The sequence below is a fragment of the Bos taurus genome, chromosome 13 (assembly GCF_002263795.3).
Source record: "Bos taurus isolate L1 Dominette 01449 registration number 42190680 breed Hereford chromosome 13, ARS-UCD2.0, whole genome shotgun sequence".
Taxonomy (NCBI): Eukaryota; Metazoa; Chordata; class Mammalia; order Artiodactyla; family Bovidae; genus Bos; species Bos taurus.
Genome location: NC_037340.1, coordinates 30,315,570 through 30,331,878, shown reverse-complemented (window position 1 = coordinate 30,331,878; position 16,309 = coordinate 30,315,570). Strand labels below are relative to the sequence as shown.

The 16,309-nt window shown below is 37.2% G+C and overlaps 1 protein-coding gene across 3 annotated transcripts in view; it reads left to right on the top strand.

Moving 5' to 3' along the window:
* The window catches only part of MINDY3 (MINDY lysine 48 deubiquitinase 3), an 80,379-nt gene extending 68,007 nt beyond the window's left edge, over nucleotides 1-12,372 (top strand). For all 3 annotated transcript variants that reach the window (XM_015473997.3, NM_001076107.1, XM_059892718.1), the window contains 4 exons: nucleotides 4,979-5,051; nucleotides 6,863-6,950; nucleotides 8,648-8,719; nucleotides 11,387-12,372. In XM_015473997.3, coding sequence (XP_015329483.1) covers nucleotides 4,979-5,051; nucleotides 6,863-6,950; nucleotides 8,648-8,719; nucleotides 11,387-11,536 — 383 coding nt within the window. In that variant the 3' untranslated portion in view covers nucleotides 11,537-12,372. The remainder of the gene's footprint in view (nucleotides 1-4,978; nucleotides 5,052-6,862; nucleotides 6,951-8,647; nucleotides 8,720-11,386) is intronic.
* The last annotated feature ends 3,937 nt before the right edge of the window (nucleotides 12,373-16,309 follow it).

The following is a 16,309-nucleotide window of genomic DNA, read 5'->3' as shown; positions in this document are numbered from 1 at the left end:
CTGTCTTGAGATTTTTTGTTCTTGGAGATGTACTCTTTCAGTCACACAAATTCTAGGAATCTTGGTAACCCATATAACTTTAGTTACCTTTCAGTCTATAAGTCTGCTTTCTTATGTATCATCAGATCAGATCAGTCGCTCAGTCATGTCCGACTTTTTGCGACCCCATGAATCGCAGCATGCCAGGCCTCCCTGTCCATCACCAACTCCTGGAGTTTACTCAGACTCACCTTCCAAAGAAATCCCAGGGCTGATCTCCTTCAGAATGGACTGGTTGGATCTCCTTGCAGTCCAAGGGACTCTCAAGGATCTTCTCCAACACCACAGTTCAAAAGCATCAATTCTTTGGCACTCAGCCTTCTTCACGGTCCAACTCTCACATCCATACATGACCACAGGAAAAACCATAGCCTTGACTAGACGAACCTTTGTTGGCAAAGTAATGTCTCTGCTTTTTAATATGCCATCTAGGTTGGTCATAACTTTCCTTCCAAGGAGTAAGCGTCTTTTAATTTCATGGCTGCAGTCACCATCTGCAGTATTTTGGAGCCCCCCAAAATAAAGTCTGACACTGTTTCCACTGTTTCCCCATCTATTTCCCATGAGATGATGGGACCATATACCATAATCTTCGTTTTCTGAATGTTGAGCTTTAAGCCAGCTTTTTCACTCTCCACTTTCACTTTGAGGCTTTTTAGTTCCTCTTCACTTTCTGCCATAAGGGTGGTGTCATCTGCATATCTGAGGTTATTGATATATCTCACGGCAATCTCGATTCCAGCTTGTGCTTCTTCCAGTCCAGCATTTCTCATGATGTACTCTGCATATAAGTTAAATAAACAGGGTGACAATATACAGCCTTGACGTACTCCTTTTCCTATTTGGAACCAGTCTGTTGTTCCATGTCTGGTTCTAACTGTTGCTTCCTGACATGCATATAGGTTTCTCAAGAGGCAGATCAGGTGGCCTGGTATTCCCATCTCTTTCAGAATTTTCCACAGTTTATTGTGATCCACACAAAGGCTTTGGCATAGTCAATAAAGCAGAAATAGATGTTTTTCTGGAACACTCTTTCTATGATCCAGCGGATGTTGGCAATTTGATCTCTGGTTCCTCTGCCTTTTCTAAAACTAGATTGAATATCTGGAAGTTCATGGTTCATGTATTGTTGAAGCCTGGCTTGGAGAATTTTAAGCATCACTTTACTAGCGTATGAGATGAGTGCAGTTGTGCGGTAGTTTGAGCATTCTTTGGCATTGCCTTTCTTTGGGATTGGAATGAAAACTGACCTTTTCCAGTCCTGTGGCCACTGCTGAGTTTTCCAAAAAGAAAATTCTTCATTTTTAGTCACAAACTAATCAGCTACCTTACTAATTTGCTCCCCACCCCCACCATAGTACTCTTGTCTGTGTTCTGCACCACGTTTGGTTTGTAACTTTCCCATCACATATAAAGTAAAGTGGTTTTGCAAGATAGGCCAGAAATCAACTACTCATTTCTTTCCAAACTTCATAGGTACAGTTCACAAAGCTGTTTTTGGTTGAACCATGGTGCCTGAACAGAACAGTTTATGTAAGTGTAAAGTTAGGTTAGCTTGAATAATTGTCAGAACTGTGATTGAGCAGCTTCTTATATCAAGCCCTGTGCTGGTCCTGGGGCTATGTCTTCCCTGCTGTCCAGGGGCCAGAGAAGCAAAGCAGCAGGGAGACATGGGACAGGAGACCAGGGCAAAAGCAACCACAAAAACACCCGACCTTGCCTCAGGGCCAGAGTCACATATTTTCTCCACTAAGAGTTCTACTAAATTGTTTGTTAGTAAAGGATTGATAATAATAATAGGTAAAGTATGATACAACCTTTAATAAAAATAATTTATTATTTTCTTGACTAAGACCAACAGCGTTTACAGTCTCCTCAGTTAGATCTCTTCTAGGAAATGGCAACCCACTCCAGTATTTTTGCGTTGTCCATGGGATTTCCAAGCTTGGCGGGCTACAGTCCTTGGGGTCACAAAGAGTCAGACACAACTTGGCGACTAAACAGTAAACAATAACTAGCTCTCGATTTTCTCCTCTGTTCCTAAGAAACTTTACTCTTAGCATCTACAGAGGTTTGAATATGTTACAGTCCCAGTGCTGGGTCCTGCCTCCTCTCAAGCTCTCCCTCACCTGCTTGAACTCCTGACACAGCTGTTCTCCTGCAGCTCTCTGTCAGCTGCGGCCTCTGCTAAGAGAGACCTGCCAGGTTCCCCTTGTCTTCCCCAGGTTTTCCCAGTGGGAATCACAGTGGGTGCTTCCTTTTCCTTCACGTCCAGCTCTGACTTCTTCTCCCTCATGAACTCTCATCATACCAAGCAGGTTGTTAACTCACTCCACTGTCACGCTCCTTCCCAGCACTGCTCTGCGCTATGTCCCTCCTCTCATGCTCTAGGAGCTGGGCACTTCTTACCATCTGTTTACCTGTTTTTAAAAAGCAAAACTCTTTCACATTTGTAAACAAATAGCTTTTCCCCTCCTTTTCAAATGTCTTAAAACACAGCCTAACTGTATGTGAATATTGGCTCTGTAGCTGCTCACGAGCTCACTGTCACACACACAGTGCCCCCTCTCATCCTCCCCATTCTTCTGAGGTGGAGCGCCTGCACAGGTCTGTTTTATATTCATGTGGTTAAATTACTGATGCAAAAAAAAAAAAAATATTACTGATGCATTCACATTCTCCTTTTTTCTTGTGTGCTTCTTAGCCCTGCTTGGTGTGTGTGTGTGTGTGTGTGTGTGTGTGTGTGTGTGTGTGTGTGTGTGTGCGCGCGCGCGTGCGTGCGTGCTCACTCTGTGTGTGTGTGTGTGTGTGTGTGTGTGTACGCGCGCGCGCGTGTGTGTGCTCACTCAGTCGTGTCCGGTTCTTTGCAACCCACCAGCATGGTAGCCCATGGACTATAGCCCACTGGGCTCCTTTGTACATGGAATTTTCCAGGCAAGAATAGCTTGAGAAGTCAACAAATTGACTCTCAGGTTTGCTCTGCTGTTGGTATTGAGGTTATCTTACCATTGTGTCTCCATTTCCATATTCTTTGTGGAACCAACCAACTAAATCCTAGATGGCATGAGTTTCATCTGCTTAGACTTAAGGCTTCTTTTTCTAAAGACCTTGTCTTGATATGAATGACTGCTAAAGAATAAAGTAACTTCAAAATCAGTGTTTTAAAAAGGTAATTCCGAATCTCCTCTTCTGATCTTGGGTATATTAAAAGTCTGTGAGGTATTGAAAAAATGCTCTCCAGTCTCTAGTTATACTGTATGTATAAAAAAATAGTCACTGGCTTATAGTCACTGCTGTGCTCCGTGTTTACAAGCTGTAAATCTCATAGGCTGCTTAAAAAGTATTGGAGTGGTTATGTTTTGAGGTAAATCATGTTTGAGTTAACGAGGTCATTGTGTTGTTTTCCTGCTTGTTGTTTGTATCTTATACAGCCAATTAGCTTTTTTGAGGATGGGAGCAGAGTCTCAGTTACAGTAAGAAGAGATTAGGCTGCCTGCCATTCAGTGCTCCTGAAGAATATTGTAATACACACTGCCTGTGTCGAGTGATACATGTGATAACCCATAAACACAGAACTGTTTCTGTCTGCCAGTGACCTGATAAAGCCTGTTTTACATTTGGAGATGCTAAGCTTTCAGCTGTAACCTAACTAAGCAAAATGAATAATTTTTTTCTACCTTTCAAACTCAAGTTAGGCTTACAAAGCTGGAATATTTTCACAGGTGCCTTCAAACAAGTTCTTTATTCTCTATATTGTAAATTATTGGTAGCTTGACAAACTGGAATTATTCTAAACCCCCACTTTATAAAACTATGTTTAGGAAAATTTTTAATTATCCTAAATGATTCTCAGCCTTTTAGTCAAGGCCAGTCTTCATATGAATAAGCATGTGCTTAAGGAGGTTTAAGAAAATACTTTAAAAAATCATAACTTCTTTATTTCCTTTCTGGTAGAGACAGAGTACATGCTACATCCAGAAAGAGCAGCTATGCTTTATATTGTGGTTTGATGACAGAAGCAGGGCTTGTGGACACCTCATTTTCCAAGACAAGATTTTTATTTTTATTATTCTAATCCCTGAAAAGGGGTATCATTTTGGAAGCTGATCAGAAGCCAAGACAGTGTTCAGAAATGAGTAAATGGGTAGAGGAATTCGAGTGTTGTACATTTAAGGGAATCAACAACTTGCTTGTTTAAAAGCACTGTGATTTCAGACAGCCCTACAAGCTTTTTTTGTGTGTCATGCTCTATTGCGTCATCTGAGTTTGGGCCATTTTCCCATCCTCATTGAGCCCCAGAAAAGGAGTATTTTCTATTGACTAGTCTTCATCTACATTTGAGTCTACTCTGCGTCCCAACTTTTTTTTTTCTTTGGCTTTTATTTAAGTCAGGTCTGTTGATTTAAGTCAAGAGATATCTTTTCTTGATCTTATATTATTAGAGATCTAAATAGCAATCGATCATGAAAATCCTTTCAAAAAGTTAAAAAAACATTGTAACAAGAGGAATTTATTGGTAAAGGATTATTTAAGTTGGATTTGTTAAAGGGAATTTAAAGGTTTACATTTCAATAAATATTGAAAAATATACCTAATTAATAGTTGTTATAAACTTAAGTAGAAAAAACTTACATCATTTAAATTTGTAAGCCTGTTTAAGAAGTAATTTGGCTTTAAGGTTTCCTTGGTGTTCTCAGGTAGAAGTCATGTGGTTATTTTTGTATTAAAAACTAACCTTGAAAATAAATCTTTGCCTATGTGCTCAAGAACACTAACAGAAAAAAAGAACCTGATAGACACTGTGCCCAAAATAAACTGAATATGCTATTCCTTAACTCTTTGTATCCCTCTTACTGACTTTTCATGGTGTCTGTGATCAGCAATAATAGCGTTTCTTGAAGTAAACTATCTAAATTGTGTCTGTAATATTTTTTCTCAGATAATGGATTCATACCTGACTCACTTCTAGAAGATGTGATGAAAGCATTGGACCTTGTTTCCGATCCTGAATAGTAAGATACATACAAAGTGTTATTTATTTAGTGAGGGGGGAGGGTGGGAGGACTCTTAACTGCCCCACGTGGCCATTGTCTTCATTAAAAATGTACACCATTCCATCTATAACTTCTATAAATTTGGGATCTTTATTATCCATGGGAAGATCTCTGTCTAGTTAGGTGGACACATCTTTTAATCAAATACATAATATATTGATCAAATATAGGTTATTAAAAGTCACCTTTGATCTACATTTCTTTTTTTCCCTTTTTCTGAAAGTGTATCTGACAGTGAACAAGCTTTAGCTAACAAACATTTAAGGAAAGGATTCAGCAAAAGCAGCCCAAAACAAATTGGTATACACAGTTTTTAGAACTTGATACTATTCTGTTTTCAGTTAGTTTGGCTTATTTTCTTTGAAAGTATGAAATATGTATAAACATTTGCAAATTAATCACATGTGAAATAATGTCTTAATCTCACCACCTAGAGCTGGGATGTTACCCTGTCTTAGTAGACATAATTGGTGATTCCAACTTAAAGAGGAGAAATTCAGAGACAGTTGAACCAGTCCAATAAATGGTATAATAGTAACTACCGTATTTATTCTCAACTGATTACCAAGTGGAGATCTTTTTGTTTACATTGCTCTAATACTCAAGAGAGACTTGAACTCGGATAATTTTGGTTACTAAGAAGTCTTAAGATGGGAAGGAAGAAAAAGGTCGTTATTAAAGTTAGCACAGCTGAGTCAAATTGTTTTTTCTAGAAATAGCTGTAAGATTGGACAGTTACTCACTTGGTCTTTTGGTCCAGTCACATTTATAATGTTTGATGGCCATAAGCTAACTGGACTGTATCAAGGATTAATAAATATAGTAAATATATGTATTACTGTATTCTTAAAGTAAGCTAAAGGAAAGGTTATTAGGAAAATCATCAGAGAAATATATTTATGATATATGTATATATTGATTGAAAAATACGTGTGTGTGTGTGTGTAAGTGGACCCTGGCAATTCAAAGCCATGTTATGCAAGGCTCAACTGTATAAAAGTTACCTTTATAACCTGAGAGGTAATATGGAGAATAAAAATGTTCTGAAAAGACCCTTTTCATTTTTAAAATTCTTTAAACTGCAATCCATCTTCTCTGCCTTCTTTCTATACATAGTACCTTTCAGCAACCTCAGTGACACCAAATGCTAAGGGCTCTGCCAAGCGCTACTCCAGTCATGCCACTTCTTGAAATTCAGTGTACTTTATTAGCTCTTTGAGAATTGTCTTACCTTTTTTAACCTTCAGTTTACACTGTCTAAGAATTTTAAACCTCCACCTTATTTGGTTCTTGAAAGTAAGCTTTTCAGGAGATGTTTTTGATTATCCCCCCGTACCGCTGCCTTTGACACTGTTCCTTTTTCTCTTTAACGTAAAAGAAAAAAATGTTTATTTTTAAGCCTAAATGCCTCATTTGGTAGCTAAATTCAGGGATACCTATGAAGCAAAGGGAATGTGCTTTTGGGAGGCTATAGGCCTGCTTTTACAAGCCTGGGTTTTTTATACATTACCTAATAAGGAACAATATTCCAAAGTCATCATCATAATTTAAATTCTAAATAGTAACAGATTACTCTGGTTTAAAAATAACCAAGTTTTGGCAAATTAGATGTCATTCCTGTGTATTTGTCATTAAGGGTCTAAAAAAGAACAGCTCTCGGGATTTTTGGCAGTCAAATGTGTTGCAGTACCATTTAATCATGAAAGAAGAAAAATAAGCTTTTTTTTTTCCTGTGGTATCCACTGTTTTTCTTTTCTCTCTCTCCATAGTATAAATCTTATGAAGAATAAATTAGATCCAGAAGGATTAGGAATCATATTATTGGGTCCATTTCTTCAAGAATTTTTTCCTGATCAGGTAACATTGTTTCATTCTATTGGGATGATCATATTATGATTATTTCAGCATTTTTCCCTACTAAACATGTTCTAACATGCAGATATTAGACTAAGCACTATTATTATGTAAATACTTGCCCAGACCAAGAGGATAGAAGGGCATGTGTGTTCCAATACAGTAATATAAAATTTTGATTAAAGGACAGAGGTGGTGAAAGAGTATATACACCAATATAGATACTTTGATACTGTTTTCTAAAGAAAGATTCTCTTAATTCCCTCCTGCCCCTGGGAAACTTCTCTCAGGTCCCTATTGTCAACAATTTGGTATGTATCTTTAGAATTTTCTCAACGCTAACAAAGAAGGTTAAGGAGCCTGTGTGTAGTGCGAACTCCTACCAGTGCTCCTGTATCCCAGGAGAATTTTAGTTGCATTAAAGAAGACCCTTTGAGTGCAACTGTACTGTTTCATGTTGGGTCATGTCTGTGTCACTGGCTAATTCTACAGCCTACACTTACTTTTCCTCCTGTAGGAGTGCAGGGTTTTACCACTCCCTCAAATTATTTAGCAGGTGTGTTGTGATTTCATCAGATACCAGCATGGTTTACAGTAAGAATAGCAGAAGCAGCTACCATTTAATAAGCATGTACTATGCATGAGATACTGTGTACCTTCTAAATTGTGTATTATTTTTCCCCGTGAGGAAATTGAAGATTAGAGAACTTAAAAAAATGGCTTAAGGTTACACTGCTAGCATGAGGCCGATACAGGCTCCAGTGTAGGTTGTCTAAGCCCAGAGACAAAGCATTTTAGCACCGTTACATTACCTTTTGTTGCTATTTTATGCCACTTGTTACTAGAACTGCAGTAAAATATTTATTTTGTAAGTTAACTCTGAAAATCATCAAATCATTTATCTAAGTAATTGCACTGACTCATGTATAAATTAAGATGGTTGATATGTCTTATAAAACTTTCGAGTGGGATACAAAAAAGAGCTTGGATTCTAGACATGAAAAGTTAAAAACAGTTAAAAATACGAACTTTTAAAATATGATGCACAAATTATTGAGACAACTGGAAGTCCAATTAGTATATTTAAGGAAAACTTAAAGTATGATTTGAACTAGATTTTGTAAAACAAGAGAAGTTGAAAAAAAAATCACAAATGTGCACAGAGCTGACAACAAAAGGTCTTTTCATGGGAAGATGAGGAATATGCTTGTCTCAGAGAACTGAGAAAGGTGAGTGGCTGGGGACAAGACTGGAAAAGCAGCTTAGGTCCTACGTTTTTAGGATTCTTGGTTACAAATCCCAGCATGAACTAAACATGAGCAGGAAGGAGTAGCTCAGAATACCTGAAGGATGGAAGAGGTAGGTAGTGCCTGGAAGGTGGGTTCCAGGAGCTTCTGGGACTGGGCCAAGTCTCATCTCCACCCCCATACATGCACATATTCAAAACCATAAACTACTGTAGAAGACCTTATCATAAAAATCACCGCTCCACCAATTTCCAGTCTCTTCCCCAGATGCGACTATTTCGGCTTTTAGATTTTATAGTACTTAAGTACATAAATCTAAGTTTCTTGCTTTGTCAACTGATTCCTTAATCAAGGCTGTAGAATTAAGAAGCTTCCATTTTACTTTGAATTGCTAGTTAGAAATGGCCTGATATAAAGATTTACAGTTTTAATTGTTGGTTATTTATAATATAGGGTTCCAGTGGTCCAGAGTCTTTTACTGTCTATCACTACAATGGATTGAAACAGTCAAATTACAATGAAAAGGTATGATAACTCAGTATAATTTGTCTTCACCTGAGTTGATAAAATACAGGAGTATGTATTACAATGTCTGAGTCCCATAAAACTGATGCCTAAGCAAGGAGGTTATTCTAGGAGTCTCTTACTGTCACAGCTTATCTTAGACCTGGACTCGTGAGATCATCATTGGAATTTTGGAGTAGTGGTTTCACTGTAACAAGGTAACTCATCTACATACATGTTGTTACCCTTGGTGTGCAAATATTACAAAATCAAGTTTAGTCCACTGAAGTTACTGATCCACTTAAATGAAAGAAGGGGCAAGAGGCAGACTTTATTTTAAAAAAAAAGAAATCTATTTTAAAGGATTTAAATTAATAACCATAACAGCGAGCATTTATTGAGGATGTACCTAGAATTGTCATCAACACTTTGTTTTCTCCAAAGTTTCACCCCACCCCGTGAACTAAGTATTCTTGCATATTCTCCGTTTCCAGTAGAGAAAACTGAGGCACAAAGAAGGAAGCAGCTCACCAAGGTCAGGCAGCCAGGAGACAGCAGAGCTGGAGCAAAGGCCTGGTGTCTCCCTCCAAGCCTGCGGTTCACCCGCTGTGCTCCGATTTTGCCTCCTTGAATCTCGGACAAGGGCCCACGGGTGCTTCACTTGCAGATGTACTCACCCACTCCACAGCAGAAGCTTGGTCTTGCCAATTCACCCTCTTTGATTAATGAGCTTGGCAACACATGAGATATATCTACTCTGTTTGCATTTATTCCAGTTAAGAGTCACAGTAGATACAGCTCATATTAGGACTAAGGCCTAACATGCCTTTTTAATTTGAAGTACCCATGCTGACTTCATGTGTATTTGATATACTGAGGATGGCTACAGAAAACAGATCATCATGTGCATTAGGGCAAATCTAAACCTGCCCCTAAAATTTACTTTTGTTTTCATAACAAAATATAAATTAGAACTTTTACTAAATTAGGGCCAAAGATCTTTTCATAGGAGGGTAATTGATTGATACCTATTTTGAAAAATAGAAATTGTCAGTAAGAAAACTTGTATGTTTGGTCCTAATGTGTAAATGAGCGCTTCATCTAGTTGTAAGTTCTGTGTAGCCTTGTACTAGAAGGTAGTTTGTAGTCACAAAGTAGTTACTTGCCTACACAATCCCTGCAAGGTAGATCAGTCAAATATTATCTGTATTTTACAGATGAAGCCTCTGGGACGGAGATTAAGCGACTCACCCAGGGTCACACAGCCAGTCACTGTCAGAGCAGGGACTGGAACTGAGTTCCTGAAACCCAGTCTTGTCCTTGGTCTGCTTGCCCATGCTGTATGTGTATAGTGTATAATAAGTTTTTAAGTCATGCTCATGACAAGTGTCTGACATGACTAACAAAAAGATCAGAAATCAAAGATGAACTATTAACCTGACAACAGTACATAAGAATTAGAATGCAAAGCATGTATTATACTATTAAGCTGCAAAGGTATAACATAAAGTTACTTACAAGCTAGAAATGTGGTAGACCGCTTAGAAGATACTATTAAAAATACCTGAGGAAACAGGTAGCAGGAGAAGGCTGGCCAAGTGGAAGGGAGCCTGGCCCACCAGGGCAGCCCAGGCTGGTGAGGCCACAGAGGAGATCATGGTACTCAGCCCTGAGCACTTCTGCTCTAATGCTGTGAGCAAGGAAGGTTTCTCATGGAAGGGAGGTCTTGTCTTTCTTGTTCATTATGATAACCTGCTATATGCTTGGTGGACAATTTTTCAGAAAAAGAAGTTTTGCTTTAGAGAGCTAAAAAGCATGATTACTTAGGGTTTTAATAGTAAACTTACTCCATCAAACCTAGAACCTAATTAAGAAACCAAAGTACCTGACCTAGTAATAGAAAATACTCCACTCCTGTAGTTAATGTTTTTTAAGGAGACTCCAACTTAAGGCTTAAGTTTATGTTCTTCCAAGATAAAAGCTATAATTACAATCATATGTATCAGCCACGGAATGTGAAAATCATTATACATACTTTTTCAACACAGCAGGCTTATTCTCTTGTCTTTCAAATTATGCAATTAGAATATCCTGATAGAGAAATTAATGACAGTGTTTTCATATATACAGTGAGTGCTTATAAATGCTAACTCATTGTCAGTATGTTACTTCATAGATAATGTCTAAAAGTTTTTTAAATTAGAATGAAACCTTTTTTGACGTCCACCTGCCACTGCATATCAATTACCTAGTTTTTTATCCATCAACCTTTTCCTGCTATTTCTGTTTCTGACTGACGTCTTTTTTTCTCCATGATTTTTGGTGCCAAACCAAAATGAAGAGCACTTCAGAAGTATTTAATACAATAACAGAAAATTTCATTGACAAATATCCAATTTGCTTCCAGCTCTGGAAATTCAGCACTTTATTTTCTGCTTTCATTATAAGTCCTTCTCAGAATATATAGCTGTATTTTTATTACAACTTTTTATCTGAAATAAGGCAGCATTTGAATGATGAGGCAACATTTGAAGAATGAATTTTCTTTTATCAGAAGCAGTACGTTCTTTGTGATTTTTTAAAATCCCGAATCATAAACACAGTACCCTGTTTGCTGGTCTATGAAAAAGTCCCTCATAAGACTTTGCTAAGATTGATTGACCTCAGTGGCTTGCTTCTGTTCAATAGGTAATGTATGTGGAAGGAACCGCAGTTGTTATGGGGTTTGAAGACCCCCTGCTACAGACAGATGACACGCCCATTAAACGCTGTCTCCAAACCAAATGGCCATACATTGAATTACTCTGGACCACAGATCGCTCTCCTTCACTAAACTGATTTGCCTAAGTATTTATAAAGAAGATTGTAATAGCAGATGTTGAAAAAAGGACGCAAGACTGGCAAGTGGCCCAATGAAGCTATACACTGGTATCACTGATAAACTGTAAATAACAATTAAAGACACATTTTCAGTGTTTAAGATATGTTTAAATTATTTGTTTTAAGGCTTTATGTTAAAGGTTACCCTATTTAAATTCTTTATGTGAAATTTACTAGCAAAACTAAGCTTTAATCAAAGTTCATCACTGTTGCAGTCAGATAATTTGGTCATTTGCCAAATTACAGACATCATATTACAATAGCATTTTTATATTAAGTATCAAGGTTACTATTTATAGACTTCTACTTTGGGATTTTATTTCATTCAGGCACCGTTTATTGTTTAAGTGATTCTGGCATGCAATACATCAGCCTCCACATTGACATGCAGAAGAATTTTTACCTTTATTATTTCTAAAATCTGGTTTCCATTAGAAATATTGATAAATAACAAATTATCAACCTCAATCTTTGACAATTGGCTTAGCTCTGGCATGTGTATAAAAAGTAGAAACTATAAGGGAACATTACCATTTATTCACAGATATATAGAGGATGTATTTTAAAAAATGATAGGAAAGAGAATCTGTTTGATAGTCTTAACACTGTTAACTTTCACTGTATTGCCAACTACACATTTCCAAATTTGTCCCAACAGCCCTGTAAGCCAGCTTTCTTGTATATTTATAAATGTGATAAATGCATGAGAACATCTGTTATTACGTTAGTATATTGCATTATTTATTATGATCCTAGTCGATGGCCTAAATAAACACTTTTTTTCTTTAACTTTACCCTTGATTTGTTTACATTCATAGCTCAAAATAACATACTCTTAAATGAGTCTGCCCAGTAGCCCTACCAGCACAGAACAAATGCCTTTTGGACTCACACAGCACCTCAACAGGTCCTTGCACTTAGCAACTCAAATGGTCAGAAGCACCAAAACCTGGGGGACAGCTGTCTTCGTAAGTGGACCAAGCCCCTTCCTGTGTACTTTCGAAAGCAATTACTGTATTTCAGTAGTTTTGTTGCCCAATAATTTGAAATGTGAATACCCAGAAAATACTTCACTTAAGGCAGACAAGATAGCCTCATAATGAATTTCAGAACTGAACTTTTACTTCAATAATATGTATTTCCTCTATAAATCTCTTGGGGGTTGTATTTATATTTTTGTACACATTGACAATGATAAGTAGATTTTAGCATAGGAAAGCCCCCAATTTTATATATAACAACTCCACTGTATTAGGAGTGTGTTACGAGCTACTACAATTACAGCTGTAAAATGTCAGTATTTGGGGTTAATCTTGCTTATTTCCAAATGGATATAAAATATTATGCTAGAATTAGTTCTCTAACTCTGCTCCTAAATTCCATAAGGATTATGAAAAACCGTAGATTCTATTCATAAACACTGAGTCTACATCATAATCTGTTATTCTTAACAATTGTTTCATAACAAACCATTCTAAAACTTCATGACATAATCATTTTATAAAGCCTATGGCTCAGGGGTTTGAACAAAATACAACGGGAATGGCTTGTCTGCCTCTTAGCCTGGAGGCCCAGCTAGGAGAGTGTAGGTGCCTTAACTCCCATGACTGGGACCTTAGCTTGATCTGACAACTATCTAACATGACATTAGACAACTGCAGATAACATTTTCTTTTCACGTCCATGTGGGATACTTAACCCTAGACCATAGGCTGCACCATAAAACAAACCTAGAAAAATCCCCAAAAGTCTGGAGATTAAGCAGCACATTTCTGAATAACCCAAGGGTCAAAGTGGAATTGCAGTGGGAATTAGAACATATTTTTTGCTGAATGATAATGAAAATAGCAGACAGCAAAATTGTGGGATAGAAATAAAGCAGTGCTTAAATGCAAATATGTAACTTTATAGAAAGTTGGGAAAATAAAAAGGTAAGCTTTCATCTCAAACTGAAAGTAAATAACAATGCAAAAACAATCGTTCACGTGCAAAGGAATGAATTCAGACTTCTACTTCATGTTCTATGTAAAAATTTAAAAGATCAGAGATCTACTTGTAAGCTAAAACTATAAAAGAAGAAATTTTCCTCGTCACAATAGGTTAGGCAGTGTTTCTTAGAATACCAAAAACAACAGTAGCAGCAAAGATAAATTGAACTTCATCAAAATTAAAAGCATTGTGTTTCAAAGGACACCATCAAAGAGATGAGATGACAACCCACAGAATGAGAGAAAATATTGGAGACTCATTACCTCATAAGGAATTTGTATCCAGAATATATAAAGAAATCTTAACAACAAAATTTTAATGGCCATATGATTGGAAGAGATACTACCAAAGATGATAAAAAAAAAATGTCTAGTAAACACATGAAAACATGCTTAACAAAATCAGTCATAGGGGAAATTCAAATAAAAGTCATGAGATACCATCTTACCTACCCAAGGATGTTTAAATTAGAAAGCTAGACAATAACAGCTGTTGGCCAAGATGTGAGGAAAATGGAATTCTGCAGTAGTTGTTGGGGATATAAAATGGTGAAATCACTTTAGAAGAACAGTAGTGCAGTTCTTCAGAAAGTTAAATCAAGGGCTAGTGTATGACCCAGTGTTTCCACTCCTAGGTATACACCCAAGAGAAACAACATATATACCACAGAAACTTTTCTTTCCATGTTTATAGTGGTGGTATTCATACTAGCCATAAGTGGAAACAGCCTAAATGTTTACTGATGGGTGGATAAATAAGTGTATATACATATAATGAAAAATCACTTGAAAATTAAGAATAATGAAACGTGCTACAACATGGATGAACTTTGAACACCTGCTAAGAGAAAGAAGCCTGTTGTAAAAGGCCACATATTATGATTTCATTTATGTGAAATGGCCACAGTAGGCAAACCATAGAGGTAGAAAAGGGGTTAGCAATTGCCCGTGCCTAGGATGGGGATTGAGTGGGGCAACAGAACTGGGAAATAACTGCTAATGTATAGGGGTTTCTTTGGGGGTAATAAAAATGTTTTATCAAGTTGTGATGGTTGCATAACTGAATATACTAAAAGCCACAAAATTGTAAGAAAAAAGATAAAAGGAGAAATCCATGAAACAACAGTTCTATACTATGAAAAAAGCAACACCAAAAGACCTCTGGGTGGGGGGCAGGGTGGGGGAGCAGGGAAGGAACTAATAAAAAGGATAAAAGTAAAACAAATGATTAACACCAAAAAAGGAAAGGGGAACATTGCTTAAAATTTTCTAGATATTAAAAAGACAGGAGTTAAGAGTACATTCAAACTTGTTATTTTATCTTAAAAAGAGACATAAATTTAAACCTCATGGAAACAAGCAAAAACCTATAATAAAAACAAAACATAATAATAAACAAAAGATGAATCTAGACATACTACTACAGAAGATCATTAAACCACAGATGAAGAGATCAAGAGAATGAGGAATTACAAAACAGCCAGGGAACAATCAACAAAATGGCAGTAAGTACATACCTATCAATAATCACCTAAAGTGTATATGGACTAAATTCTCCAAAATACACAGCATGACTGGATAGATTTAAAAACAAGACCCATCTATATGCTGTCTGCAACAGACTCACAGATCGTAAGGACACACACTGAAAATGAAGGGATGGAAAATGATACTCTGCACAAATGGAAGACAAAAACCTGAGGTAACTGAACTTTTATCAAGCAAAACTGACTTAGACAAAGACTAATAAGAGACAAAAGATAATTATAAAATGATAAGTCAATCCAATGAGAGGATATAACATTTGTGAATTATACTCAACATCCTGCTGCTGCTGCTAAGTCGCTTCAGTCATGTCCAACTCTGTGCGACCCTATAGACGGCAGCCCACCAGGCTCCCCCGTCCCTGGGATTCTCCAGGCAAGAACACTGGAGTGGGTTGCCATTTCCTTCTCCAATGCATGAAAGTGAAAAGTGAATATGAAGTCACTCAGTCGCGTCCAACTCTTTGCAACCCCATGGACTGCAGCCCACCAGGCTCCTCCATCCATGGGAATTTCTAGGCAAGAGTACTGGAATGGGGTGCCATCGCCTTCTCCGATACTCAACATAGGAGCACCTAAACATAAAGCAGATATTAACAGCCCTAAAAGGAGAAGTAGACATCATAATAATATTAGGGGACTTTAATAATCTACTTTCATAAACAGAACATCCAGACAAAACCAGAAAGGAAACATTGGACTGAAACTACATGTCAGACCAGATGGACTTAACATATACAGAACGTTCCATCCAAAAGCAACAGGATACACATTATTCTCAAGCTAATATGAAACATTTTCTAGGATATATGATGTTAGGGCACAAAACAAATCAACAAAGACGACTGAAATCATATCAAGCATTTTTTTCTTCTGACTACATTGGTATGGAAAACAAAAGAGCAATCAAAAACTAAGACAAGTGAAAATGGAAATAAAACATACAAAAACTTACGGGACACCAGAAGCAGTTCTAAGAGGGAAGCTCATAATGATAAGTGCCTATGTAAAGAAACAGGATCTCAAATGACCTAACTTTATTCCTTAAAGATACAAAACAGAAATGAATCTCAAGTTCATATAAGGAAGGAAATAAAGATTAGAGTAGAAATGAAATAAGAGTAAGCTGGGGTAGGGAGCGAGAGGGAGGGGATATATGCATACTTATGGCTGATTCATGTTGTATGCCAGAAACTAAC